This window comes from Ammodytes marinus (assembly GCF_949987685.1).
Source record: "Ammodytes marinus genome assembly, chromosome: 1".
Taxonomy (NCBI): domain Eukaryota; kingdom Metazoa; phylum Chordata; class Actinopteri; order Uranoscopiformes; family Ammodytidae; genus Ammodytes; species Ammodytes marinus.
This window is the reverse complement of record NC_137230.1, coordinates 22,188,622-22,204,023: the sequence shown is the minus strand read 5'-3', so window position 1 is coordinate 22,204,023 and position 15,402 is coordinate 22,188,622. Positions and strand designations below refer to the sequence as shown.

The following is a 15,402-nucleotide window of genomic DNA, read 5'->3' as shown; positions in this document are numbered from 1 at the left end:
TCCGGAAAGTATTATTTTTAGTCTTATAAGCCAAATATTATAACTAATTTATACATACAATAATGTTATCTGATGGTATTTTAAACGCAATTCTTTGCATTCATAATAAGTGTAGTATTTATTTCTTAATGAGAAATATACAATAGTATAATTCGAACAACGTAGTAATGGAATACTGTACTATGCTAACTCTCAAGCTGTGTTGCCAAGGGCCGAATGCATTGGGCTTTTCAATCTGGATGAACAATTATCCTGGGAAAGTAATTAATTCTGAGTGGCAAAATGTAAGGTAGTTAGCAACTTAACTATACTTTCAGACTTGGCTCTCTTCCAAAACTCTGGGGGCATAGCTACAGATCCTCTTGTATGCTCAGGTAATTATATTGACAAAAGCCACCTTTGCTGAGGGCATCTCTATGTTTTCCAAGATCTGACACAGAGTTCAGTGTTGAGAGGCACCGGAGAAGTCAATTAGCAAGGCTCAGAAAATCAAAGTGATTTTCTCCCATGGTTGATATTCACACCCATTGAATAGCAAGGAGCAAATTGGCTGCAGACAATATTACATTACTGTGACCCTGTGGATAAGCAGCTTTGTCTCAACCTGGTTGTTGGAGTGCCTCTCCCCGTGAAAGCTTCCATGCAGAGCTTTGTCAGGCTAATCCATCCTGCAGAGCATTTTCTGCGCCTGACTGAGGATACTGGGGTTTCTCAGAAGAAGAAAAAAAACAACACCCTGTGTATTGTTCATCTCTGTGCTTGTTGCTATGTCCTTTCTAAATGAAGGTTAGCTTTTGTCTCGGCAGGAACAGGGCTGCAGCCGTGGCCAGAAACAACACGGCTGTGGGAAGTCATTCAATCACTCAAGGATGTTAGCTGGATGTTGTATGAGAGTAGTACGGCTTTGGCCTGCAGTCCAGCGTTCACTTTTAAAGGCAAACAAGGATTTTTTTTCTTTCAATGAAGCTTCATACTCTGTTGCCAATGTTTTTATTTTGACCAACTGATTAACTGCCTGGTTTAGATTGACGTGACTGCAGTTGTTTCAAGGCATTTTGGGAAAGTGTGTGTTTTGTGTTTTGGTACAGATCTTTCAAAGGGATGCGGTCAATGTTCTGATATGTTTTATTTGATAATTTCAACTATAGGTGAACATTATTTTACTGTGCAGTATGTTTGAGGGGCTTTACAGAACCTGATTTTTAACTCAAAATCTGGAGTTTAATTACATTTTTACTAGGGCTGTCAAATTAACGCGTTCATTTCGGCATAGACTATGTGGACCTGTGTGGCAGTGCAGCGATGTCTGTTGTGGGAGATAGACAGTCGTCATTTAGCCTGCTTGTTTTTTTGTTTTTTTTCCGGCGCTAGTAGTTCCCAAATTTATTTCATGTAGAAACCTGACTGAGGGGAGGAGACAGAAGTTACGAGAGACGGAGAGAGAGAGAGAAAGAGAGAGAGAGAGCGAGAGAGAGAAACGAACGGTAGCCTATACAGTTGTTTATAAACAGGCATACAAGTGTCATATAAGCATGCGATTAATTTAGATTAATTAATCACAGAGCCTGTAATTAATTTTTTTAATTGCTTGACAGCCCTCATTTTTACATAAAAATAATACTTCATAATGATACTTCATAATCTTGTCTTGAAAAAATGGAATGATATTTATGTAAGGCTGCAATGTCTAAATCATGGTTACAAAGAGACATGGTAGCTTTAAATCAGCATTGTGATGTTAAAGTGGCTATGAGGAACTTTGGCGGTTGGCGGCCCCTTTGGAGAAAAGCGGTAGTATTTTTACGACGCCAGCTGTCGTAAAGCTGTTTTCTATCGCGTGCAGGCCGATGCCAGTGGCAAATGATTAGGACGCAATATAGTGCATGTCTGTGTTGAAAGTGTGAGGGCACGGAATCTTTTCGGCTCTGTGAGAGTGGTTAGTGACACTGCATCAACTAATGCCAGTCATTGCCACACAAACCTCATTGCAATGAGTTGATGCAGTGTCACAAACCACTCTCATGGAGCTGAAAGATTCCGTGCCTTCACAGAAAGCGAATGAACGAGACGACAGTATGGATCACAATGAGGTAATGTGTTTATGTTGTTGTAAATAATGACCATTTTAGATGAGTAATGGTCATCTGATGATGATGAAGCAAAGTAAACTTTGTTTTAGTACTGTTCATTCACTTAGGAGTAAACACTGCAGGACTAGGTCGCTCACGTTAAATTGTTAACAAGTTGCTTGTCAACACCCTCCTCTCGCCAGTCTATCACTCTCCCTTTTAGCTTTTCTTCATTGAATTGTCTTTCTTTCTTTGATGGTTCTGCCCCGTTATCAGCCATTATGACGACAAATAACTGTCTCAAACAAGGCCTTACCTTACCTGGAGGGACAGGCTACTCAAATAACGTTGCTGTGGTACACTGAAATCTGCAACCAATACGAATATGTGACCATTGAGCCTGCATGTGCAAGCCGAAAATCGGACTGGGTGTGCAACCAGACCAAAGGCATTAATAAAAACTATTTAAAAACGCATTTCTTTGCACTGATAGGTAATTTGTGATCATCAGAAGGAAAATGAGACTGTTATAAAGATGTTTAAAAGTTCCTCGTAGCCGCTTTAATGACAAATGAACTTAACATGCACACATGCATGTTCGGAATATTGTGTATACAATTTATGGAAATTCAACAATTTCAGTATACACTTACCAAATTCAAACCCTCTATTTAGTGCTCTCGCTTTTCAAAGAATGTAAATAGAAGTATCCTGGAATATTTTATGCCACACACATGAGGAGGTAGTAATGTTTCTGACAATTAAAAATGTTTCACCTGCTGTGGATACTCACAAAAAAAACATTTATTAGTTAGAGTATGCAAATCTCAAATGCACCAACACAATCCAGTACTGCATCCGTGCAGCTACAAAATACATTATGGCCTACAATGGCACACGCTCAAATCAGTTTCCTGTTTTGAAAAGAAAATACTCAATAAGACAGGGCAATGTATATAAAGAAAGTGCTTCTCTCAAGTATACCATAATCTATTTTTATAAATTCACAGTGGAATGAATGCTAAACTAGAAATCATGCCAACCTCACGGTCACCACGAGCAGTCAATTTCAAATGAGGCATGGAAATCAAACAGAGACGGAACAGTGGGGATCTATGAGGGAAGCACATCGCCACCTTTTGCAGCAGGGGGGGAGTGACACATTTTTCATCTGTCTCAATAGACTGCAGGATCTCAGCTGCAGCCTGAGAAAACTCAATATCCTAAGGATAGGATTTTTTCGTAAGAGAGTTTCCACAGTGTATATGTTTCAATTTATGACACAAAGTCTTATTTAATAAATACTTGAAAGGAAGAATCACATTGCGCCAGGCCCGTGGATTTTCCTCCATTTTTGCCAACGTGGCTTGTGGAAAGGTATGCCTCTTATAGCCTCTCCTTGAAGCTTACCAGAGGGACAGAGTTAACAGTGTCCAGGCCATACAGAGCCATCCATCCTGAAGTACAAAAGTGACACTGGGCCGCAGCCCTGTGCCAGATGATGGAGGCTGCCACCAACTCTCTCAGCAAACTCACTGCTGGACAGACCCCATTTCCTCGCTCCTCCGAGAATTACACTCTTCCTGACATTCACTTACGATAAAACAGGAACACCAAAACAGAGGTTATTTATTTATGAACACTTCCAGGAAAGCGTGTGCCCATGTGGTTTTAGATTTCATTAGAAATGGACATGTGACTGTCACAGAGCATTCAGCTTCATCACGGACTGAAGGGGGTTAAATCAATGTCTGCCCCATCCTCACCGGCATCCTGCCTCCTGGGTCATTTAGTGTCATTTCCTGTGTAACCAGTACACCAGTAGTAATATATCATTAGTTAGTTAACCAAGTCCTTTGTGTCTTGTTCATTTGTTTTAATCTCACATGTAATACATATTGCTCTACGAGGCATTGTCACGGTATCTTACATGTTTTCCATGTTCTTTATCCAGATCAAGCATCTGTGGATAGTGTGAGATGTATTACGTAATAATAAGGTCCAAAGGCCAATGGTCTAACTCACACTATTCCACTTATCGACATGTGCTGGTGACGCGCCAAGATGTGCAGCAAAGACACAAAAGAACATGACTTGATTGTTGTTATTTAAAAATGTATGTAAAAAATGCACGTTTGAAACTGATAAAAAAGATCAGCATGGCAAATGTTTATGAGGAACGAAATACCTTTATCATAATTCTGACCTGAAGATAAAATAAAAGAGGCTTACATTATTGTAGTCGTGACCTCCACAGGGCTAACCTGGCTCTGCCCGCCTACCTACTTCCACTCAATTTTCATTTCACTTCAGCAGTCAGTCTGAGGGTGCGGTGTGTTCATGGAATTCTGCTCATCCAGACTTTTGGCGGTCCAATCAGCGAACAGAGCGAGTGGCTGAGAACGATGACGTCTAAAGGCTCATTTATGCTCCAATTCCGTGCGTAAATAGAAACGTACGTTTACAACGTTATATCCGTCACTGCCCTCATACTTCCATGCGTCCTTTATGTTGGAATCGACATTACGCAAATCAACCATTAGTAGGCAGCAGCGCCGCTCAGAGTAAAATGTTACTCAAATAGGAAGAAGAAGAGTCAAACAGTGAATTAACTGGAATAAATATTTTATAATAGGTCCATGGAAGAAACAGCTTTAGCGATATAGGCCTACTACCGTAGCGATGTAAGAGGCTAAACTAGAGGCTATATTATAGACAGCGGGGGTCTGTGAGGACATAAATCACAACATGTCAAACAAACTAGTCTCGCATGGACCTCCGGCACTTCTCTATTGCTGCCGTCAGCCTGCTGTCTAGCTGACATTCTTCCCTGTGCGATCCCCACTCATGCTGCTCTGTTGTAGTTGTATGTCCCTGTGCCCTGGCCGTGTAACTACAACATAGATAGATAAATGTGTATGTCATTTCGTACCAACTCACAAAAACCTCTCCTCAAAAGTTAAGACATTTTCTAAAGTATTATGTCTTTCGTTTGTGTTTGTAAACAAATATGCATTAAGTGAAAGTGAACTGTTGGCTATGCGCCCCCCGTGATCTTCGGTAGTAATGCTCCGTTCTGTCCGTTTGGTACGCATCCGCAAGCTTGCAGGATACGTGCCGAAATACGGACGTAATGTACGCAGAGTACGGACAGAAGGCTCAATCCGTATCCGTATGCGTATGTAACGTAGAGCATAAATAAGCCTTTAGTTGCCCTCCAGTTTCAGTTGAATGCTGCGTTCCTTTATACTCGGAAATCGGAAATTTCCGACTTGGTAGTTCCGAGTTCCGACCTGTCTGTGTTCCAGTGCATCTGCTCGCGAAAGTATGGACGCCTACAACCTTTCTAATCCAAATAACTAAACATTAGGCTCTAGCAAGTTACCGTTGCCAGGTACGGTAGATCAATAGACCACAATATGTAGTGAAGTCGGAAATTAATTTCCGAGTTCCCTGTACAACTGAAATGCACCGTCAGAAGCCTGTTCATGACATACGTCTGACCAAACATGATGCGATTGGTTGGCTAATCCAGAGTGGCACTGGGCAGATCCAATAGTTTTAAACTTCAACAGACACCCGCCTTCAAGTGAGTGAACGTTTGCCAATTACAGCACTTCCAGACCTTCTGTACAAATGAAATGAAGTACGATGGTCTGGTAGCACCAGGCTACCACAGGGCATCATCAATTTCAGAAAACATTTCAGCCAACAACATCACAATAAATGTAAACCTTCACAGACGATCACCTCTTAAATATTTTGTTATTTCTGACACTAAAGAAGAAAGCAGCTTCCGGACAAATAATTTTTCAAAGGCAGACACAACTATGAAAAGTATATGTAAATACAACACCTTATTTTACTGGACATATTTTAGACGAAGATGCCTTATTACTCTGCTGATGCCCACTCATATCAAGGGCCCGCAGTCACATGATCACCTTTTTTTTTACCAGGTTGACAGTTTCCACTTTGAACACTCCATTAGCTTTTTCTCCAGGATCAACCTCACACCAAGCTGCTTACTTTGTACAATGCATATCTTGAATACCTTTGATGTAAAAGGGGGTCAGGAAAGTGTATTGATGTTCCCAAGAGGAATTTATTTTATTGTATATGAATGACCTCATTGCTTTCCCTTTACAGTGGAATCCTCAGAATAAAACTGTGTGTGTGTTGGCTCTGCTAATTTATTATCAAGATGTGACAAAAAAAAAACGATGCCAACCACAATGACTAGAGGTTTCATACGTTCATTGTTTATTTTACAAATTATTTTCAAGGGGATATTCACATGCAAAGATTCCCCCAACATTGCTGGCTAATAAGTGCCAGGTCCCCATTCCATTCCAATTTAGCACGTTTACCTGTGCCAAATTTGTTTCCAGCAGGCCATATCAGCCAAACTTTCAGCTAGAGTGTAATATCTAAATGGGGCCAAGGCTCATCACAGTCTTGCACTGTGTATCAAATGTAACCTCTTTATTCAATTTATTCACAGTATAAATTAACAACTTTGGCTATTATATTATGCACAAAGGATAATGGGAACTACAAATCAGTCCACATACTCAAGTTCCAAGTCTGCAGATGTGAAGTGTGTGTATGGCGTAATTAAACATGTTCAAATTATTTAAGTTTTCAGAAGCAAAACAGGCATAACTTGTTATCCTGACGATATCAAGGATGATCTGACAAAATCTTAACGTAACGTTGATTCATTAAAATTATTTCTATGCTGGTCACGATAAAATGGGTAATTAGAAATTCTGATTCATAACTTCAGAGCGAAGTATAGTATAATGAGGACCTTCGAGATCCTGTTTTGATGTAACAACTTGATGTCAGTTTTGAATTGTTGGCATTTTCAAAATTCTTCTTGGTAAGTACATCAATGAATGTCAAAGATACAAGTAAAGACTTCAAGTTTGTTATAGCTGGGATCATAAGTAGATTACCAGTGGTCTTTATAAATGGATATTCAGTTTAACAAGAAATGGTTTCGGATGTGCTGGCTTTTAATTCAACATTTTTGAGGTTGGAACATTTACTATGTTGTGTTTGACAAACCTTGGGAAGAAAAATCATCTTGCTCTTAACATGCACCATTAAGAAAAAAGATTTCTGAAAGAAGTATTCCTCAAATGTAAACTAATAGCACTGAGGCGACAACACCATATGCTCTCCCTTTGAAGCAGAGTAAAAGGTTTTCTTTAGAATTGAGACACAAAGAGACTCTAAAGAAAGGACAATCCATTAGTCTGTGGTGGGACACTATCTAATCAAATATCCACAAGTACAGCATGGTAAATAGGCAAGACATATACAGTAGATCTAGCATTTTGAACGTAAAGATTTTATGAATGGGCCCACCATTTTCCCCTCTGTGCCACCCAAGTTGAAGTATTTCTCGACCTGATAATTGAAAGCTTTTGTGCATTATTTAACTATTTTGCATATCAATTTACATAATTTGCATTACATTTGGTAGATTTTTAAAGCTTTGTTAATCCTTTTTTGAAGGGCTCTTGGCCTGAAGTAAACATGGCAATATTGCCCTGCCTAATGCGCCAATCAGCATTACTCACACAGCTGTAGCTGCAGGGTTGTTAGATTGGAAATGAAGGATCAAAAGCAACGGATGAATCATCAATCCCTCTGTTTTCTTTAATAGGCTTCATTTTGAAGATGTTGATTTGATTTCCCATCAAATTTGTATTTGTTCCCATCTCTTTTGTTTTAAGGGGGCCACAGCATTGTGCATGAACCATTGTGTTAAGTATCAAGAGTTACATATTTGCACAAACAACTTTAACGAACTAAACAATTAATGTAAAAACTATGAATAAATCATTAAATAATGAGCCCAGGAAGAGCTGTGGCAGCTGTTCTGCTTGTCTTTCTATCTGACGGATAAAAAAATGGATTCTATTATTTTCCTAATGAGACAAAATGTCCTATTTCTGAGGCAATTCACCTTGATGTAACATGTTTCAAATAAAGAATGAATCTGTGAAATACACTAAATGGTGTTGTGCTTACCGTGTTGCTTGCCGATATACACAGACTACTAGGAGCTTGTGAATTTGAAGGGTGCAGATTAGAGAAAGTAGAGTGTAGTGTTCGAGTCAGTCTTGGTTTAAGTCGGGTGTGAATAAGGGATTGTTGAAGTGAATGAGGGGCACTGCAGCTCTTGACTATGAACAGAGAAGCTCTACTGGGGCAGGATCAAACAACTCAGTCAACCAAGGCTGCTGCTCAACCCAGACTTCAGTCGAACCAAACACACACACACACACACACACACACACACACACACACACACACACACACACACACACACACACACACACACACACACACACACACACACACACACACACACACACACACACACACACACACACACACACACACACACACACACACACACACACACACACACACACACACACACACACACACACACACACTCTTGCCGAAGTCTCAGCAGAAAAGCATCAGGCAAACTGAATCTAATGAGCATCTACCATACAAGAACAACAAATGACAAACAGGACGGATTGTACTGGAGATACAAATGAGTATAAATCCTCTCCAATTCTGTCTATTTACCTCTTACACTACCACAGTTTGCAAAGAGAATAAATATTTCGCTTAACTGCAGAGATGTATAGAATGCTGAGGAAGGCATTTCAATTGATGTGATTGTGCAGCCATAAAACCCTGGTATACTTTATGTTTACACTCAATGTTAGTTAAAGTAGTGTAGCTGCAATCATTGCGGAAGAACAAAAATATGTTTAATTGTGGAGAATTGGGGAATATTTCTTATACATTTAAGGTGAAATTCTTATTTTAGAGGGTTAGAGGGTTTGTATGCCAGGATTTAAAATCAATTGATTTGGGAAGTTAATTAAGACATTTAATTAAGGCTATAACATTAAACCTTAAAATAAATAATGGTAAAATAATTAAACATATACATCTGTATACATTTCAGCACATATGAGCTAATTTGGAATTAGTTGGACTTATTATGTCTCAGTCACATTTGTGTTGTAAAGCTTAATAATTTGGGATACAAAATACTTTTAATGTTAACGCCACAATAGAATCACTAACATGAGCCAAATCAATGTGTAAATCTCTTGGGCAAACTGTCTTAATTCAATCTTCACTAAGTGATTGACCTAGCAAGAAAGTACATTGGAAATAGTTACCATCTTCATATGTTACTTCATATTGTTCCAACATTTTTAGTTAATAAAAAAATTGATTCCTTTTGGGCAACATATTCAGTACCACATATCAATGTTAGAAATACACTGATTGGATCTTCAGTAAATCATGTCTAAGATGAAATATTCACAAACAAAGTGACATTTTAAAGATATTTTACAAGACCAGAAATCGAAGACCAGAAAATAAAAATGACAGCTCAACTGGCCACCAACCCCCTCTGAACAGCAGTTTCAATCTCAAATCACTTGACTGAGCATGGGGCACATCTTTATCATGGTTCATCCACTGCAATTAATCTTTAACGGATGTGATACAACTCTCTGCCCCTCTGCCTCTTTCAAAGATCTACTGTCACTCTGTCTCTATCTCCGTCTCTCCAGCTCTCATGAACATGAATATTGCAGATATTCCCCTCATTTCTTAAATCAAGTGACTTTAGGGCATCTACTGGGCCACTGTAGAGAACACCAACGCTATCAGAGATTATTAAAGCAAACTTGCTGGGAGTGTTAGCAACACTGCAAAGTCGGAGTTTCTTCCTCCATACAGTGCATCAATTGGACTGAAAAATTACTAGACTCCAAGTCTTTTTTTGAGAGAATATAAGGCATTCTGAGAAGGGTGTGTGTGTGTGTGTGTGTGTGTGTGTGTGTGTGTGTGTGTGTGTGGGAGGGGGGGGGGGGGGTCTCTCCTCGTCCATGTGATTGGACATAAGAACATCTAAACCCCAATTCGAGTGTGCAACAGTCATTTATGGCTTCAGGATTGCTCAATAATGCATCAGAAACCACAGGCCTCCAGGGGAAGCAGTCAGTAATCAAAAAGTAAGTTAAGGTTTTCATAATAGGGCCCTATAAATAACTGGGGACAGAAATGAGGGCATGTAAAATTGATGAGGGATGATTCAAACCCCACGAGGTTGAGGGAGCTTAACGCAAGGAAAAGGAATGTGATGTTCAGTGGCCTGGTGATGTGGACATGTGTAGAAGATTGAATTGCACAAGTGGTTTGATGTTAACCCAAAACCCCAACCCCATATCACTGGACAGATAGGTGGTCATTGTTCTAAATTCCTGTTTTTTGAAATGTAGCTATTGGTGTAGAAATACATCCAAGTCGTTAAAGTGGTTTACTGTACATTTCAAACAGTCGGACAACGCTTGCATAACATGTGAAGAAGAAGAGCTGAACCTTGTAATTATTGGTTCTTTTAAACTCCTGTGCTACTGTATATATGTCCACTCTGAGGCACTTCAAGGTTACATCTTTGTGATTATTTCATGTCCATAGATTTTGAAAACAGCCACTATCATCTTACAAGGGTGAGTCCAACGTTACCTCCACCATGCTTGATATATTTTTCTTTTGTTGCAAACTGTATAAATATTACACAAAGAAACAGAGCACAGTTCAATGGGTTTCTTTTTCTTTGTTCATTCTAACTTCATTAAAATAAAAATAAAAATACAGAGACATGTCTTTTATCACTTTAAGACTGTGGGTTTAAACTGGCCCCAAAAACAAAACGCCCACACATTATGTCAGCAATGCAAGAGATGGAACACTTGAGCTATGTTGTATCTTCTGAAGGATCCTGAGTTCTGTAGTGAATCTATCTCTAGTGATGCTGTTCTGTAAAAAACACATTTCAAACCCAGTGTGTTTTGAAACAAAAAGTAATATGGCTTTGCAAAGCATTAGCTTTAAAGTAACTTGTTTCCTCAAATGTAATTAGTTTAAATCGTGTAGGTACTGAGTTGTAAAATAAGTATTTCAGTAGGACTACATAAGGGTATAGATAATTGTAATATTACATGGAAGACTGTAAGAAACAACCAAAAGCAACAATAATAGGCCACAAAACAGCAATTACTTTTACTACTAATGCAGAGGGTTCATTACAGTAACCTTTTGGGATGCCCGGATCAAGTGTTTTTGGCCCGGATCCTGATCCTAGTCCTAGTATTTAGTATCAGCTGACACAGAGTCCAGTACATACATTTACCTAAATGTGGGTTAAATATAAACCTGACACATTGAAATATCAGCTGTATCCTACATAGTCTTACACACCTTATCCTTCATGAGCTGCTTGATCAGCTGTTTGAAGTCAGTGATGATCACTCTAAGGGAAAAAGCAAAACTATGAAATAAAAGGAGTGCTTTTTATCTATCTATCAGGCTAGTGCTAGTCTGCTAGTGATCAGACCCCGGTCCAGTTGCTGTGTAAAAGTGGGCAGCCAGTCGCCTATTTTTAGAAGGTCGAACCCTGCATCAAAAGTGAGACCAATAATTGATCATGTCCACCAACATATTTGACTAATTTCATTCAAGCTGCAATACTTTAAAACTCCTATGTCAATTATTCGGACACAGGTTTACTTTACATGTTATCACACCTTTGCTTAGAACAATAATATATCCAATGTTGCTGGTTGTTATCACAATTACGTAAATGTGGGTAAATACGGTATAGTGGGACACGATATATTGTATAATCTAGATTCCTTGATCAACTATTGAAAATCATTTCTTATCAGAGATAGCATTACCAAACAGTATGTGACATAAACAATCTGCAGCACCTTGATCCAACCAAATATACTGTACTTGAACAGCAGGTATAGTTCAAGCATGCAGAATTCCAACAATATTGTTCACCACATTATCACAAGATGCGGTCTTGTACTGTCCGTATATTAACAATGGCTCCATCACGACAAGTAGCACAAAGCACCAACACACTGAGCGATGCTGCATCAGTATAACAGAAAAACCAGTTGACTACATTTGTGAGTGCGGAATCACGAAATGATCTAAATATAATGGAGTTATCTGAGATGAGGCACGACATTTCCCCCAACAATGCACTGTGCTGAACAAGGAAAAGGTTGGAATGAATGAAAAGCTGACCTGTTTTAGTGCAACATGCCAGAACAACCAATCTGCCCATAGACTACCTTACTAACAGTCAGAGGATTGATTCATAGCGGCATCAGTAGATTGAAGGTGCATGTCTGAAATGTATTTCATAGAAGTGGAAGCGTCTTCGATACCAATTTATATGCATCTCATTCTCTGCATGTCAAACAGATAAAACAAACCCATCCAGGTGCACTGCTTACCATCAAACTTTTTATGCCTCGAGACAAACGTCGTCCTCATGTTGTGGCTCCTCTCCTCCACCATGTTCTCGAACTCCAGTTTGCTTTGCTGGTTGAGTTTGTCTTCCATTTCGGATGTGCAGCAGGTGTATCCCTGAGGACAGACACGCAGGTGCTCACCTAAGGGACACAGAGACACAGAGCGCCATTTTACACACATTTTTTTATTTTTTTCAAAAAGCTGAACCAAGTCTTTGATGACAACTCCCCTGTGATTGTGTGACTTTCATCACTGAAACTATCAAAGAGGAGCAGACTGCTGTAACAAATGGGGTAGGATAATATGTGTCAGTAACCTGCAATCATGTGGTGCAGAGACTACAATATAAATATATCAAAACACTGTAATATTGTTACTGAGCTCTAGTACATAACTATTCCATACATCAAATGGAAGGTACATTTATAAACCATGGCTATGCCAAATAGAACACATCAGCCAAAAATATCATGAAATAAGCATGATATTTTTTCCCTGGGGCCAGCACAAAAAAACTGTTGAAAGTTATCACCTAGCAAACGATTCCTAATTTAAACATCCACTGGAAAACAAGCAACATTAGAAACCATTTGGAGTCATGTGTATTAGCCGCCCTAATGAACCAATTTTCCATTTTTTGGTCTCCGCACATTACATTCACCAAACTGCCTGTTTTATTTGGTGATGCGCGGGTGGTATACACGGTGTGTTGAGAGCGTTTTCACTAAAAACAACAGTCGGCTGCAGCTGATACCAATGCACACGAGGGGCGGACACAGTGAACCAAATCAGTGAAGCTGCTGGACACCGAAGCAAAACTGTGTGCAAAGGACTGCTGGGCATGAGCTGTGAAATATCTTTTAAAATGCTAATTGTGTTATCTTTGATGTGATGCCTTATACACATGTGTACTCTTGACTGTGACTTTGTACATGCAGTGGTGAACCCTCATGGTATTGTTTCTGTTGAATAAGTGTCTCTGTGTTCAGAAGACAGGATTCATCCGGAGCTGTTAACACGTTTTCAATAAATGTCTTTGAGCTGTCTCTAAAATCTGAGTGCTTGCATATGATTTTAAGAATACAATGTATTTGACACAAATAAGAAATAAAAAATATATGGTCCTCAAAATATCAGCATGTAAACCTGAGCGAAAAACTAATTAAAAAGTATGAATCAGACACAGAAGGATTGGACTGAGAAGGGTATTATTGAATACAAATTAAAGTTCACCAGAGTATGGTAGACACTATTTAGAAATTTAAAAATGCAGGATTTAACTTATTTTGAAACAACCCTGCTTTGGAAAGACAACAACCAATAAATGACATGACACATCTGACAACCGTCTCCTTAAAAACCGTGGGGTTACACTCTGTGGTGGATTCATTGTCTTTGTGTAAAGAGGGCAAGTGAGTAAAAGGACATGAATTACATGAAAGGAATGAGGGGAAAAGATTCAATTACAATGAAATATTCAGCTCTACGTCAGTGCTATCGGCACAAACACGGCTCATCTTGCATCTCTTTTAAGTAAAGTATAATAAGTATAAAAATTATATAATCCACTTTGCTTAAATGAAACAAGGACTCTGTGAATTCAAAAACAACATTTAAATTCAACAAGGACCTGAGGGCTCTTTTAGTTACTGCTTGAAATTCATAAACAACAAAGAAACAAAACAAAGATGAAGCTTGGTTGCTTTGAAAATATTGATCATACTGGTACTTTCATCTGTCTGTGTGCCCTGTAGGGCTGGGACTTGAGAATAAGAACTAAATTGTAACTTGTTCTTGACTGGTCAGTATCTCAAATACTGATAAGCCCATAGACAAACGGTGTTAAAGTTGTATGAGTTAATTCATTCTAACACAGCTGGCATTTTCAGATTCCTGACCGTGGCCTAATGATGCGAAGCTGCAGGGGATTAGGTTTGACATTGCTTCACTGTGTGTTTACATTCTGCACATTCAAGTCGTGGCTGACGGGACAACATGTGCGGGCACACTTTACTAAAGTATACGAAAATGCAGCTTAGTGCGATACATGTCATGTAGAAAGTGGGTGTGTGAAAGAGGCTAACCCCAGCCACCTTGTGAAAGATGTACAAATGAAACAATATAAATCTAAAGCAAGCAGTGCGGCACGTTTCACTGGTTAAGCAAAGCGGCAGCTTCACCTATTTCCTCAGTTCAGCCTCCTGGCTCTGATGCTGATGGGATTAGCCAAACAAAAGATTCAACTGTCCAAACCCCTCATCAGGACAAAGTAACACTTGTTATCGCTATCAGTAACATCTCTGCATTTATAAAGTCCTAGCGATACCAATACCTACGTCCCTGGCAGCAATATCTACGTAACCCTTTTTATTCAACAAGGCAGTCTTTGCACAACAAATACCTCCATTTGATTCGACATTTGCCATGTTATATGTGCAACATTTTAAGGATATTGCTTTACTATCTCTCCCCTGCTGCTGTATTACAATACATCATTATCAGAGGAAAAAAAAAATTATTAAATAAAACCATCCGGCCAGCAGTTGCATAACATTTTCTTGACTTTCAAGAGGCTTTTTTCCCCAGCCAGTTCTACCTATTAAAGTGAAAAAGACCAAGCTGAACTGGCTGTTGCAGAACAAACCCAGTCTGAGGGACTTGTTTGATGGCTCCTACTATACAATGCAGGCACTGGCAGGCAAGCTGGTGCTCTGCATGCATATACAGTAAGCTATAGATGAAGGAGCTGTCCATGGATGATGAAACAAGGAGCACGCAGCATGTACGTGCTGGCACTCTCAAATGTGCTTAATCCTTAATCAGTCCTTTGAGAGGCACCAAGCTGTACGATAATGAGTTGCACCATCAACAGTTCAACACAAACTCATTGTCTCCAGAGTAATGCACAAGCCTCCTGGCCGCAGAGACCAAAACTTTCTGA

The 15,402-nt window shown here is 39.3% G+C and overlaps 1 protein-coding gene across 1 annotated transcript in view; it reads right to left on the bottom strand.

Annotated features, from left to right (window-relative positions):
- The window catches only part of LOC307255586 (glypican-6-like), a gene marked incomplete at both ends in the record, with an annotated part of 122,993 nt that overhangs the window by 83,887 nt on the left and 23,704 nt on the right, over positions 1 to 15,402 (bottom strand). The window contains one exon of the mRNA XM_080034283.1: positions 12,443 to 12,601. Within this exon, the coding sequence (XP_079890409.1) occupies positions 12,443 to 12,601 (159 nt within the window). The remainder of the gene's footprint in view (positions 1 to 12,442; positions 12,602 to 15,402) is intronic.